Source organism: Larus michahellis, chromosome 1, assembly GCF_964199755.1.
Source record: "Larus michahellis chromosome 1, bLarMic1.1, whole genome shotgun sequence".
NCBI classification, from domain to species: Eukaryota; Metazoa; Chordata; class Aves; order Charadriiformes; family Laridae; genus Larus; species Larus michahellis.
In genome coordinates, this window is record NC_133896.1 from 113269371 (window position 1) to 113284652 (window position 15282).

Sequence of the window (15282 nt, forward strand, 5' to 3'; positions counted from 1 at the left end):
ACAAAGCTGTGCTACGCAAGCTCCTGCAGCAAACAGCCGTTAGGAAATCTCTGCAAAGTCTTTTCCCCTTTGAATGCAGCCACAAGGAGAAGATGATGGAGGATGTCCACTCATACAAAAATCAACTCAGCTTAGCCAGCAACCTTTTATTATATGTTCGCTTCCATTTCTCAAATCTGTCACCCTATTTTCAGTAAAGTTCACTAAGGCATTATTCCTTTGCATTCCCTATTCATCTCAAATCTTTGACACTTTGTCCAACTATGACTATAAAAGCACAGCCCTGCTGACATTACATATTACTTAGAACAAGTAACGGTATAGTGTTAATTTGGCTCTTTCCCCTCTCTACTTTTTAATACAGATTATTGTTACAACAAAACTTAGCGCACCCAAGCAATCACCTGTTAGGGAGCCCCAGCATGCACTCAGCGTGCAGTACGCATTCGTATACAAGTTAAAGCACGGAGAGATCAACACCACTGAAAACGAACTTGTAATAGCCCTAGTAAAAATATCTGCCATGCTTACCCAAGGACCAATAACCTGATCTTAGAAGAAAATCTTATGTATGTACCTTTACACGTACATAATGCCACTAGTTGTGAATAAATTAACACTTGTTCTTTTACACATGAATGGGGAAAAGAAAGGAAATTTTAAGTTCCCTCTTGAACTGAAAAACAGTAAGCCCAGCTCACATGGAAGTAAAGTACTGTGCTACCCATGTCGACATAACAACCCATAAAACAGTTTTAAAGCCCTCTGTAATCAGTTTCTGGAAAGGACTCCTTTACTAAATCAACGCCCAGAAAGTTTTGTGGTATTAATCAGGACGTTGAACTAGGGCTTCTTGGACTCACCTCTCTGTCGTATGACAAGGAGACTTTGTTCACCAACATTGGCACTTATGCCACTTAGAAATCTTAACTACTGTTACTGCTTACACAGTAGTTTCTACTGACATCCCACTGTCAGGTAAATCCTTCAAGGCGACTCTGAATTTCAGGTACACTGTCACAAACATGTGCGAGACCCTCAAAGTTCAGCTACTGCCCATCCCTCTTCGCTGCATATTGTTCTGTCCACTGCTTTTCTCACAAGGGTACACTTCTTGCACTGAAATTCAGAGTAACCTGCTCCGACAGTGCCTTATGCAAACCAGTGGAGGATGCCCGCACTGCCTCTCCAGCACTCTGTGTCCCACGGTGCTCAGGACTGCAGGAGTTGTACCTCCTGAATGAACTCTGATGCTCTGGAGAGATCCCACAATCCACCAGCTGTTAAAAAACCCTTGAGATTGGCCAAGTCTCCAAGTTGAAAAAAAAACATATAAAAACTTCATTTTATTACAGTAGAAGATTACTATGATTTACTGGTAACAGAATGACACTTCTGTTTACCCAAAAAAATCTCTGATAAAACAACAGCTAAGAACATTACAGCGTGGTTTCGAGATTAAGATCAAATTCTTACGCAAGCCTTGATATCGTGATCTGTGGTTATATGTAAATGTATTTCCCCTTCTAATCTTCTCTCTACCCCCAAGGGTTTCGTAATCTTGGTAAATCCCATTCTCATAACAATTCTCATTTTTCATATGAATCAAGCCACTTCTCCAGAAAAATTCCTCTCCAACCACTGATTTAAGAGTGCTGCTCCCTTTCAGGGAACACGAAATCACAACATGGCTTTTGCAATGCAGCGTGTTTAACTATGAAAAAAAAAAAGCTGTCTAAAGATTATAAAGGGAAAAACCCTGACTAGTTGGAAGAAATTTAGGACTCATTACGTATTCTACATTGAGGCTTGTAATTCCTGTAAATTGATAATCCCTTTCTAAATAGACTTGACATGACAGTAACTAAGCCACCACTAGAAAATAATGGGCACTGAGGCAAAGCACACTACCTATGCTTGGGGGAAAAAAAAAAATCTTCAATAATATTTTTCACATTGCTGTCATTAGGATGACTTCTGAAAATATACTCCTTTGTAAAATAACTCTTTTGAAACATATACTGAATGTTAAATGTGTGATGTGCTTGAAACCTGTTTGTAGCAACTATGCAACAACGGGTTATAAGGCAGGTATCACTTCAGCTTTAAAGACAGCAATCATATTCCAGTTGTTTTTAAATCTTGAGATATGTACAACACCCGACACCTTATATGTGTATTTTATTACTATCACGATGCTTCATCACGTTGATGACTAAAACACTTGAGGGCTTTAAAGGTTTTTTTTCTGCTTTGGTGAGACCCCACCTGGAGTACTGCATCCAGCTGTGGAGTCCTCAGCATGAGGACATGGACCTGTTGGAGCGGGTCCAGAGGAGGGCCATGAAGATGATGAGAGGGCTGGAGCACCTATGCTATGAGGACAGGCTGAAGGAGTTGGGGTTGTTCAGCCTGGAGAAGAGAAGGCTCAGAGGAGACCTTATAGCGGCCTTCCAGTACCTGAAGGGGGCCTACAGGAGAGATGGGGAGGGACTCTTGATCAAGGAGTGTAATGATAGGACAAGGGGTAAAGGTTTCAAACTGAAAGTGGGGAGATTTAGATTGGGTATCAGGAAGAAATTCTTTACTGTGAGGGTGGTGAGGCACTGGAACAGGTTGCCCAGAGAAGTTGTGGATGCCCCATCCCTGGAAGTGTTCAAGGCCAGGCGGGCAAGGGCAGAAGGCAGCTTGCCAGAGCTGTTCCTGTACGGTTAGGCCATCTTCTTCTGGCTCATCACTGCATGCTTGCACCTTCACACAGGTGAGAATGAAAAATTCCCAGAAAAGAAAAAAAAAACATAACGAAAGAAGCATCTCAAAACGTTGACGTTCCCCACAGAGTAACGGCGCCCGCGAGTGCCTGCCCCGCCTGGCACCAACACTCCGCGCACGTAGTGTCCCTCACAAGCTATATTCAACGCAGGGCCGGCCCCGCCGCAGCGCCTGTCCCCTCAGACCTCGCCCGCACGACGCTCTTCCCCTCAGCCGGCAGCCCGCCCGGCGGCGCTCCCGCGTTGCTAGGACACCGGGCCCGCCCTCTAGCAACGCGCGGCGCTTTACGGCAGCGGGGGGTGCTTCTCCCGCCCCCTTCTCTCGGCGGGACCCCGCGGCGGCAGTGCCGCCATGTCCTGTCCGGGGCGGTCCGAGGAGGCGGACCGGACGCTGTTCGTGGGGAACCTGGAGAGCCGCGTGCGGGAGGAGATCCTCTACGAGCTCTTCCTGCAGGTGGAGGACGGGCCTCCGGGGGCGGGACGGGGCCGCGGGGCGGAGGCCTCGGCGGGCCCCAGGCGGGCGCGAGTGCCGCGCTGTCCCCGGGAGCCGGGCAGGGCCGAGGCGAGGCCTCGGGCTGCGGCTGGGGCGCGGCCACGGCAGCCACCGCCGCAGGAGCGAAGGGCTGCGAGCGGCCGCGAAGCGCGGAGCCGCCGGTCGTGAGGGGCCGGTGCCTGCCGGCAGCGGGGGGCGGCGGCTGGGGCTGCCGCCCGCAAGGCACCGGGCGGGGGCAGAAGTCCTTCTCGCCTTCCCCCGTTGGACACTGCCGCTCCGTGAGCCCCGGTGTGCTGCGGATGGTCCCGGCCGTCTCCCTTTCCTCGGCTTTGTCTCCCCCCGGCTGTGCAGGTGTGGGGGCCACAGATAGGCCCCGCCTTAGTGAGGAGGTTAAGTGTTTTAAAGATGTTTTAAAAATCCCCAAGGGGAAAAAAAAAAAATCTCTTTTACACTTTTTTTTTATATATATTATGAGCAATAAATCTTTGCACTGAGTTTTCTTGATCAAATTATCGATCAAAACCTGAAAATGCCTTGAGCAAGATTAAAACTGCTAACGGAGTGTGGGAGGCAATAGGAATGATCCGCAGGTGGGACTCTGGATTTCCACCTGTAAATGACCTTTCTATCAAAATGTTTTAACGCTTGAGAAGATATTAAAAATTCTGTCGCTGGGATTTTCAGGGAGGTGGTGGGAACGTACTAAGTAGCTGGACCTGTTTCAAACCTTTGGAAATCAATTATGCCAAGGAGGAAAGCAAATGGCAAAGACTGAAGATGTTAAGACGCTGACTTGGCTTCAGTTTTGATCCCACGTTGGCAGCATCTCGGGCTAAGCCAGGCTTGTTAACCTGAAAGTAATTAATAAGGAAAGGAGGGGGGAAAGATATGGAGAGGAGGGAGCGTTATATCACTAATACAAGCGTCACATTTCAAGGTGGATTGACAAAAGTTGCTGATGATGCACTTTTTCTGAATTTGTTTGTGGTGTGTTTTGTTTTGTGCTTGTGGTTGTTTTGTTTTGTGTTCTTCCTCCTGGTGTGATCCAGTCACCCTCTGTCAAGCTAAAAGGCCCCAGGCTCTGGACAGTTCAGGCAACAGCTTGGTGATAAACTTGCTTCTTCTGGTCTACTAATTGCCCCCAGTCTCAGAATGAACCTTGCTTCCTTCTGGTGTGTTTGCAAAATAAGAGGTGGGCAGAATGATCTGTTCTCTTGCTGTTTCATTGCTAATCAGAACTATTTCTACTCACCAGTTCTATTCTGCTGATTAATCTGGTATTTGTCTTGTTAACTAGGCAAGACCTCAGCATGCTGCCCTGTTTGCATTGAAAGCCCGTTGGGTTTTTAGCTATTCCCATCTCTTCTAACTTTCAGTTTTTAACTTTTCCCTAAAATTAGCCAAGAAACTGTTGTTTCTTCTTTTTTTTTATTCTTCCTTATTTTCTGTGCAGAATTCTGACTGTTTCCAATACTAGACAGTAGTCTGCTATAAACGTTAGGGTAAGAAAGCTTGTTTCACCAGAGAACGTGAGTAATACCATACAAATTCTGGTACAAAAGTGATAAAAATAAGCAGATGCTCTCATTATGCATGACTCTTGTGCATAATCTGCAGCAGTCATCCAACTGATGACTTTTATCTGGGTCTTTAGGTCATCCCAATAACATCTACTTATCTTTTTTTCATGTCTTCATCTTGTTCTGACTCAGGTTTCTCTATCTTTTGCTGCAACAGCATATGCTTCTCATTGCAGTATTGTACTTTCTTGGAAAATATACAGTTCAATATTCCTGCTGTGGCATGGTCCTGAAGATGCAGTCCTGACCTGTAGCTTTTCCCCCATCAAATTATGAGCAAGTATCTATTATTACTTCTAAACTATTAATATTTTTATTTATGAACAGGAAGACTACGTATTTAAAAGACTGACCTGCAAAGGACTTGAGTTTCTCGCTTCTAGTTCTTGAAGAACCAGATCCTCTTTGTTAGGCAAATAATAAATAATAATCAGAAGACTGGATATATGTAATTTTTTTTTAAAGCTGCAGTGTAGTGCAGAACAACAACAAAAATGTCTTAAGGAGCCAATTCAAGCAAAAATAAACATGTTCAGAATCTTCCTGAAATACCTTCTTTAAAAACAAACCATCCAAACAACAACAAAAAAACAAACAAAAAAACTCATCAAACTTCAAGATGTTTGGACAGATGAGATCACCGTTTTGAAGATTCCCTGCACAGGACAACCTAGGTAATATTTATTGCTCTACAGCCTGATCACCCTGTGCACCAGTAGTAAAAAATAGTACATTATTTTTAATCCTTTGGTTTTGTCTATATGACTTGCCTACTTTCACCAGGGATGGGGGTGTTTCATTTTTCAGCAAAAGCGTCTTATTTATGTGAGGAGTAGTTTATACACAGCTGGCAAAAGCATACAGCGGTCAGACATTATTATCACAGATGACAACCTTAATATCTTCAGTCTGACGACATGGAGGGTATAATAAGGGAGATGGCTCCACATCATCACTCTAAATGCGCACAGCAGACATTGCAGATTTGTTGCTTGACAGTAATCATTGAAAACGCAGAATAATAAAGTAAATTACTTTCTTTGGCTTATTTTCTTCGTCTGAGCATATGATGTGTGTTCATTTTGAATGTTTAACTGTTTATGCAGTTTAATTGCTGTAAAGCTGGTATAAGTAAACTTGTGTTTGCCTGAAGCTATAGATGGCTTGTGAGTGACTTTGACTGAAAAGTACATACTGTATCACTAGTAGTAGTAGAAGCCAGTTCTACTGATGAGCGCTGTTTTTTGCTTCAGAACAATGAATTCTCCGTCTACTACAGTAATTTGGACATTCAGTGATTTTTTTTTTTTTACTGATGGATTTTTTTTTTTAACTTATATTCACTTCATTGCTCATCTGGGTATTATATCCTCCTAAAGTTAAGTCGTTGCATCTTTAACACTCCTGAGCTGTGGCAGGAGATTGCTGTTGGCCGTTTCTTTTCCCTCTGCTAAATCAGCTCTGTAGATGCAGAGTTTGTTTTTATGAGAAACTGTTAATTTCGTGACTAATATACTGATTCAGTCTTGTGTTGAGAAGATTCATCATCTTTGCTATTTATTATAAAAATGACAATTTATTTAAAAATGAAGCCAGTATTTATGAAACATCACTGCTTTAATTTGGTTCTAGAAGTACTATGCAAGGATTAAAATGGTACTTATAGGCAGAGATTAAACTTTTCAATAAAGACATTTCAGCCACAGGGAGTAGTTTGGGGTTTTGTTTTATTGGGGGGCTCTGGGTTAGGGAGGTGCAGAAACAGTATGTTATCTCAGATGAGATGATAGTGTCTCTTGATTTCTTGCCGTGCAGTTGTGATGAGGTTTAGGCAATACAGAAAACTGTTTTGTGTTGGTTCCAGAAGCACTACTCTTTATTCAGGTTTGCTTTCCCACAGTGTCGATGCTACCCATTTTATGAATTTAAGCAAGAGTAAAGTAGAAGCATATTAATGGAGTAGGTCACTTTTACATAGCTGATACTATCAATGTGCTTAGTTACAATTGTACTAGCAGCTGTACACGCATAAGATAACTTTTGCTACGGAGTCAGTAAATCAGTCTTCCCCCTTGCAGCAGCTGTTAGTATATTTTAAAAATAATCAAAAAATCTGATTTTTAAAGACTAAACATCACCCATGGAGTGATGCTTGGTTCCTTTCTAACATTTGTGGAGCTGATTTTTGTTTGTAGAAGGCTCAAAATTTGAGCTTGGGGAATGTGGGCACACATTTTCAAAATTAAGTAGAGATTCTTACACTGAGAAACTCCCACAATTTCTGACTATGGCAAAATATACATCATTATGAAATACATATTCAAAACAGAATGAAGAGTCAGTCTCTTAATTTCTGTGAGAAAATAATATAAATTTCTTTCAGGCTGGACCATTAACCAAAGTGACGATTTGTAAGGACAAAGAGGGAAAACCTAAGTCTTTTGGATTTGTCTGCTTTAAGCACAAAGAATCAGTGCCTTATGCAATAGCTTTGCTGAATGGAATCCGTTTGTATGGAAGACCAATTAAAGTGCAGTATCGGTTTGGTATGTTTATTAGTCTCAATGATTAATCCTTTGTAATTTTTTTTTAAAATTACTATTTTTGAATCCCACAGTCTTTTACAAAGTCAACGATTTATAGATGAATAAATTATACTCTGGCTTTTGGGAAGGATTCAGTCTTTGTATTTTTTGTTTACTAAGAGAATACAATAGGTTGGTTCAGGACAGCATAACTTGCAAGCCAGCTCAGACCGTACTGTATGGAAAACATAGCAGCACAGGTTTTCACGCTGGATTACATTTATGAATTGGGGTGTGACTTTAACTTGCAGTCTGACAGGAAAAGTTGATTCCGTAATTGCAACAAACTGTCAAGCTCTTTGATAGTTTTCATACTAAAGCCACAGACTTACCAGAGCTTTGCTTTTAAGTGGAAGGGATTGTAGTTTGAAGAATATAGTCAAATAAACATCACATTCTTCATTTTATATTTATGAAAATAAACCTAGAAAGCTAATGATTAGGCGGCATTTGCAACCCCAACATTAAGGACTCGTGTTCCCACTCTGCGCTGTGCCAGTCCGTCCTTCAAAGGCTGTACAGAGCAGTTGCTGGGTTTAAGTAGAAGGGCTGAGGTTCCTAAAATCAGAAGCATCTCCTGTGTCTGTAGCTGAATGGGGATTATTCTGTTCTTGCTTACTTCAACAGCCCTGATTTATGCTTCCTTAAGTGAGTAAATGATACATGAACGTTTTCAAGCAGTAAAATGATGCTATAGATTATCTGCCATAAAATGGCACCTTAACTTTATATACTAGCTTAGATATACTAGCACACTACAGATGACACAGAACACTTTCTGTATTTTTAACTTGTTAATTGAGTAGTCGTAACTGAATAGTCATTATGCTTTTGTCTTATTTACAGGGAGTTCTTACTCATCAGAACTCAACAGCCCTACACATGGTTTTGAGAACTGTATTGACTTATATTCACCTTCATATAGGTAACAAAGATCACCTGTGAATGAACTGTATGATTAATTTTAAAAAAATCTTATTAAGAAAATTAGTTGACGTGGTAGAGCAATCTCTAGGCTTTTTATTAAAACAGCTGTTGCATGCTTTAATTACATCCTTACTGATGACTTGCAGAGGGCATCAGTTAATTTTAACGTTTCGTTGTTTAGCATGCCAGAGGTTCAGTTAGCTTGAATTTTCCATTTTTTTATTTGTTTCTGCAAGGTACAGGACCATGAGAAAATATTGAAATATGGTGTTTGTACTAGTAATGTTTGCAGTTGTTAGGGGGGAAAAAATCTGACAATGGAAGTAATCTTTTTAAACCCCACTGAATTTATATCTGCATGTATGAATGCACAGGTATAAGCCTGTTATAATGTAAGTCTGAACGCCCCAGATTCAGTATTTTTCAATATTTCTACATTTTTATTTACAAATGTGGCAGAACTCTCTGTGGAAGCTAAACTCCCATGGTGAAATCCAGAACTCCTTTGCCTCTGTACTTAAGTACACATGATCATTACTCATTAATTGAGCCTTTGAATGTATTTGGCTTGTTTTATCAGTTTTTTTCATGAAAGTCCAGTTTTTAATTTCTCAATTCTCCTCTTGGGTATACTCACTGTAGCCCAAGAGTTAAGTCTCAGCACTCTGGTAAGCAGTAATTGGTGGACATCTAGTCTTTGTACACTTGCTTGTTTTTCATAGGTATCAAGAGCCTTATGGAAATCCTCCATGTCCTGTTACTCCTTTTCCAATGAACAATAGTTTACTTCATGAATACTCAGGCTTTCAAAAGATGGTGAGTTTGTGTTAAAAATACGGGAGCTTTTTTATGAAGTTGAAGGTGTTCTGTATTTCTGCAAACAGTGCTTATTTAATGTCTCAAAATGTGGTTTAGGCTGCTAACTTTGTATTAAATCTGTTTATTTTAGTACTTAAGGGTACTATAATAACAGCGGTCAACCAAACCGAACTGTTTTTTTACTGCAGAATGTCTTAAAGCTTAGGGAGGCCAGAAATGTCTGTGCAGATTGAGCTTTTTCCTGTACTGTGTTCCAGATCAAATCCCCTTGGTGATACAAGCTGACCTAGTGAAGTTACAACCCTGCAAGCAATAGCTTCTTTCTGTACAGCTAATTTAGTCAGGGAACTTCTTAGCTTTTCTACTCAATGTAGAAATGCTCAGCAGAAATTTGCAATGTCCTAAAACCAAACCTAAAACACCCCCAACAAATCGCCACTGCCCAAGTTAGGGCATCAACAGTTTGAGGGTTTCTGGCCTAAAACTTTTCATGCCCCTGCAGTTCTAACTTTCATGATTTACTTCACAGCAGTAGACAGTGAGAACCCGTATTCCGCTTCCCCTCTAACAGAGTCTGATGCACAGGCCATTCTTGTCCTAATCTCTTTTGTCTGATATACTCCACAAGGCAAGGGAACTGGTCTCTTCAGATGGCGACCTGTGGGCCAAACCCTAGTCACCAAACATATCATGGATCTTCTGAATCTGATGAGTATGGACTCATCAGTAGGACTGAAGAAACCCAGCATTTAATGTGAGGTACCAACTGTGGACAGTACTGCTGCCACCCAGTCTGACTGGGGAATGGCCAGCCCTTTATAACTGTAGAAAGGGTGAAGTCTGGCTAGACTACTCTTGCTACCGGCAATCTGAACAGGAATATAGAGAGGGTCTGTTCCCTGTTGCACAGATGTGGTGGTGGCCTGCCTCCCTTCTTCCCAGGCTGTGACCTCAGAGGAGCTGGTGCTTGGGCAAACGTTCCCATCTCCTCCATTGCGGTTGGAAGGCTTGGGAGTGTACCATCTCCCACACTGTGCTCGCTGATGAACCCACACCTCAGTAACAATGCAGTACATAAACACCAAGAGATCACACTCAGCAGACCAGCACACACAACCAACTTCATCCCATTTTCTGCTTGCTAGAAGGGGTGATAATTACAGTATGTCTCCACTGATTCTTTGTTGCAGCTCCAGCAGAAAGTGATCTAGTTGCGTGTAGGCCATCACACTTCTGCCTCACCTTTACTTGGCTGACCCAAGCAGGTTACTCACTTGAAGTCAGTCTACACATATAACATACTCAAACATGCTCCCCATTATTTTTCTGGTTACTGCCAGTCAGTAGAAAGCTGCTCTTTTCTGACCTTTGTAATTCTATTTCTGTATTTGGACTGTGTGTTTTGTATGAGGGACTTTTGGGATACTTTAGGGACTGTAGCAATAAACTGGGCACTTACTGCATTGTTCCAAGTGCTTTGATCTATGGATTCACTATGCCTTGTTGGAATGCCTAGTTCTGCGTTAACTTAAAATTACTTAAGAGGTTAAAAAAAGCAGATATGCATGTCTTTACGTTAATGATAGGCATTACAGTTACAAATGTTTATAAAATACATAGAAGAAATGAAAGGAATGCCATGTTTGATTACCTCACACAAAGACTAACTGGCAGTTTAATCTTACATCAGATTATGTCTCTGTTCTAACTTTGCCATGAAAGATTGTCTACTTTTTCCAACTATACTAGTTGATATAATAAAATATATAAGCTTTATTCTTAAATGTTCTATGTTATGTTGTTTTATAATTTATCAGTATTTTCATTGTAGAAGTTGTAATGCATGCAAAATTAAACTCTTCAGAACTTCCTCTTTACAGTGTTAACAACTCAAGTTTCTATTTCTCTAGATGAACCATTTTTTAGCACAGCAGTACACAGCAGAGAGTCCAATGGGTCAACAATTTCCTTACTATCAGATGACTCCGCCACTGCCTTCAAATTTTTCCTTTTCTCCCTATCAGAATCAAGCTGCAAATTTTAAGTCTGCACAGAGTTCTTTTGGATTGGCCCTGCCACATTCAAGTGACTCTGAAGAGCACCAGGTGGATGAAAGGACCTCTAAAAGAAAGAGGGAACAGCAAAGTTGTGACAGTGACACTAGTATTGAGGATGACAAAATGAGGCAAAGAGAGCGTGACCAAAAATACAAGAAGTGCAAAGCCAAGAAAAAGACACATTAATACTGTGTAACTAGATTAATATTTTATTATTATTATATTTGCTATTTTTATTTGAGAGAAATTCATTCTTTCATCTTTGCACTTTATTAAAAAAGGAATGTTCAAGATTCATGTTATTTTTGAAATATGTTATGCATAAAGTATACTGATACTTTATTTAATCTCAACCTATTTAAAGAGGAAAGTACTATTTAAGGTATAGGAAAAGTTTAAGAAGATAAAGTTTTGTTAATAAAGAAAAAAAATTAGTTCGTCGCACCCCCTCCCCCCTTCTCTCCCCCCCCCCCCCCCCCCGAATCATGGAAGGCTACTATTTCACTGATATAGAAACTTTATGAAAATGCATAATTTCAGCCACTCATTAAGCATTCCATCACATGTGGAATGTAGTTTTGTGAATGGTGTAAGAATTTTCTGGAGCCATTGAAGAAAGTGAGTGGGCTAGAAATTCTAAGTGAAACATCAGAGATGTGCTCGTCACTGAAGTATGAATGCCTATAACTTTTTTTTCTGACTTAGCTCTGTTGTTATTTTTGGTTAGAATCACCTTGTATGGTTATTGGAATTGGTTTTGTTTTCCAGTAGTAAATATGAGGTAAAATATGAGCATTTGCACTAACTACAAGACTTACATATGTGTCAATACTCAATTGAATGTATATACTTTATGGCTGCAGCATGTATTGATTAGAACTACATGCATATATATGCATCTTTATATAAAATTACTCTCTAGTGTTTTATTTGCTTATTTGAGAATCTAAATGTTCATTGTAACAAATGGATGAAAAAATCAATGAGTATCTCATCTGATTGACAGCACAACAGCATGAGTCAGTGGAGTTAGTACTACCTCTTAAGAAGAAAAGTTTTTCCCTTGTTTAGCAGAGGAAGAATAAACTATCTCATACTGTGATGAATCGAAGAAGTCAAATGACCTATTTACTGTCTTTCACAACTGCCACCAACAACCTATAGACAGATATGGAGGTATGATGCAGTACAGGTAAAACACTCTTAAGATCCTGTTATATGAGAAAGCAAAACACTCAGTTTTCTGCTATTTAATATTGTTTAAAGTTAAGCCTTCTGTTCAGACTAGGTGTAGGCTTCAAGTTGAACCTGACAATAAAACAGGATTTTGGTTTTGTTAAAATCAGTTTCCTTGGTTATAACGTTGGGTTGCTTGAAAGGAATACTTTTCATCCTTATGCTGGTATTGAGAAAGAATATCCAAGTTTACTGGTTTAAAGATGGTGTGTTTTACAAACCCAAATAAGTTTCAGAAATGGAAGAACATTTAGCTTGCAATGATTTCTCTTTTGTCTGATAAGATAAATTACAGCTAATAAAATCACTTTGTCAAGACACTGCTTTTAACTTCCCAAAGGGGTTACTTCTTGAGCCGAAGAGACATCCCTATAACGCCACAGTATGGCACCCTTGAAATGTCATTGGCAACTGAATTCAACCTTCTCTATAAAGAATTTACATAACAAAAGTCTGTGCCTTAAATAAGATTTATGCCTAATGTTTTCAGAAACTTGTTTAGTCTGCCTAATCCCTTTCACTTTTTTCCTCTACCCTTCCACGAAAACACTTGCCCCTTTATACTTTTGGTTTGGTTTTTTTTTTTCCTCACCAGTACCTTTAGGACTAAGCTATGTGAATGTAATCTAACTTCTGTTGGAAGAGAGTGCTGACGTTATACCAGTAAGTCACTGATCACAAAAGCTGCCGCACTAATGGAAAAAGTTAACAAGTAAAATACAGTGGATTTCCTTCAACCTGTTCCTTATGTTACACAAATTTAAATATAATCGAGTCGAGGAAGAATATGTTAACACTAACTTAAGTTAGAAGTGAAGGTCACCAGACAAAAGAGAAAACAGATGGATGCCTAAACCAGAGTTAGCCTACAGAAAGAGAAGCTTAGTCATGTCTATGTGTCCTTGCCAGACTTCCCCAGTGGATAGATAAGATAATCTGTTCTATGCAATTATACTCTACAAAAGGAATGTCAAGGAGGATCATATTGCTGATAAAATATCAATACAATTCTTCTACAGAAATATTTTTTCTTACCCTCTTCCTAGTCTTTTTTTTTTCCTGAAGGAAGTACAGATTTTAATACCTCTCAATATCCGCTTACTTAAAACTCATCAGTGTGTTAAAAGAAGAAAAGCTGGGCATGTGGGAATGTGCTAAAATTACTTTAGCCATAAATAAATTTCATGTTTACATCTGTTAACTTAAGATATCACTTTAGTCAGGGCCTTGTTGTTGTTTTAATTACATTGTCACCGTGTTTAAGAAATAAAATACTGGAAACAAAAAAAAAAACCACTTGAGTTTGCTCTTGACCAAATATTTATTCAACCCCCTATCTGTTTTAGCCACTTTTTAAAATTCTGTATGAATATGAATGAATGTTTTCTATGCTAGTTCTGATTCTAAATTATTCTTATTTTTTCCTGGTCTTTCAGTTCCCACGCTCTGTCTGGCCACAAAATTTTGCTTTCTCTGCTGTCACATTGGTCTTGCGTTTAGACTTGTTTCTCTGTATTTTATGATATGGAATGCAGTGCATAGTGATTTCCGTTACAATCTCCCAAACTTTGGACAAATCAGGGTCACAGTGAGTGATGCGTTCTCATTTAAGTTGGCAATGTGCCAGGTCAACAAGAGTCAAAGGGGAGGTGCTGTATTAATTATAGAGTAAGATCAAGATCCAGATTTTTACTAACTTTTGGAAAAACTTTATGTCCAGGAAAAAAAAACAGCAATGGAAATTACTATTCTAGCTTCCCTCCTACCTGTCTTTACATTTAAATGCTAGTGAGCAAGCTGTACGAAGCTTCCAAAAAGCAAAACCAGAAAGTATTGAGCAGTAAAAAAGATCAAAACTTGCTTATCTGGTATGGGTTCTGATGGAGTTCCCAGTGCTGCAGCAGCCTGGTTCCAGAGACAAGCTGGCCTTTCACCTGCCCATCCCAGGTGGAGCGAGCAGTTCAGTCGACAGCGAGCACATGCTTTCTGTATTTTATCCAAAAGTTTTAAGTTGGATTTATTCAGCAGCCGCGGCACTGCAGTGCCCTGCTCTAGGTGGGCGGCACAGTGGGTGTCACGAGGTGGCTCATGCTGTGGGCCCAACTCTAAGACAAAAGTACTGTTGTCGTTTGTAATTTTCTGATGCACTAATGAACTTCTGGTAGCAGATATCCAGCTAAGAGCTAGCAAAAAAAAAAAAAAATTTTTTTCCTATTTTTAGTCACAAGATACGATGCACACATGCCACTGATGTCAAAAGAATATGGTTAAAATTGTAATAGAAATTTGATTGAACTTTAGCTGAACCCCTGAAATTAATATTTAATTGGGCCTTTTGCACATGGACTTTTGCACAAGTGAACTTAATTGTGCCCTTGCGCATCCAGCTGGACTAGATGTAGAAACAACTAACTGGAACTTAGATCAAAGAAATTGAATTGTTGAAGGATTACCATATCGAAAGCTTACTGAAGGCGAACAGGGCCCACAGAGGGAGTACACTCCTGGTCTAAGTAAAGGGTGACAAGACGTATAGTCTTTGGAATGGAGTCCAGATAAGACTGTGTCCTAGAGAAGCCTTAGGAGTTTATAATATTAAAACACACAGCCTTTTGTAAATAATAAGCACGCTAATTAAAGGGATCTCCCAAAACATTTAAAACATTAACTTGAATGCATATGTATGATGCGGGATAGTAAAGGAACTATATAGCTCACCAATCACCTGCATCTTATCACTACAAATACTGGACTGTCAGAAACGTGTGGTGTGCTGCTGCTGTTAAACTCCCGGCACCCAATTCGGCAGAATTG

At 40.1% G+C, this 15282-nt stretch overlaps 2 protein-coding genes across 2 annotated transcripts in view; both read left to right on the forward strand.

The window, feature by feature from the left end:
- Positions 1–3005: 3005 nt before the first annotated feature.
- RBM11 (RNA binding motif protein 11) lies at positions 3006–15258 on the forward strand. Its single transcript, XM_074599574.1, has 5 exons — positions 3006–3225; positions 7228–7390; positions 8276–8354; positions 9079–9172; positions 11086–15258. Exons 1-5 carry the CDS (start codon positions 3124–3126, stop codon positions 11416–11418), a joined length of 771 nt encoding a protein of 256 aa, XP_074455675.1. The 5' UTR covers positions 3006–3123; the 3' UTR covers positions 11419–15258.
- LOC141748086 (multidrug resistance-associated protein 1-like) overlaps positions 12275–15282 on the forward strand; it is a 38642-nt gene continuing 35634 nt past the window's right edge. The window contains exon 1 of the mRNA XM_074599561.1: positions 12275–12408. The gene's annotated coding sequence lies outside the window, so the exon portion shown is untranslated. The remainder of the gene's footprint in view (positions 12409–15282) is intronic.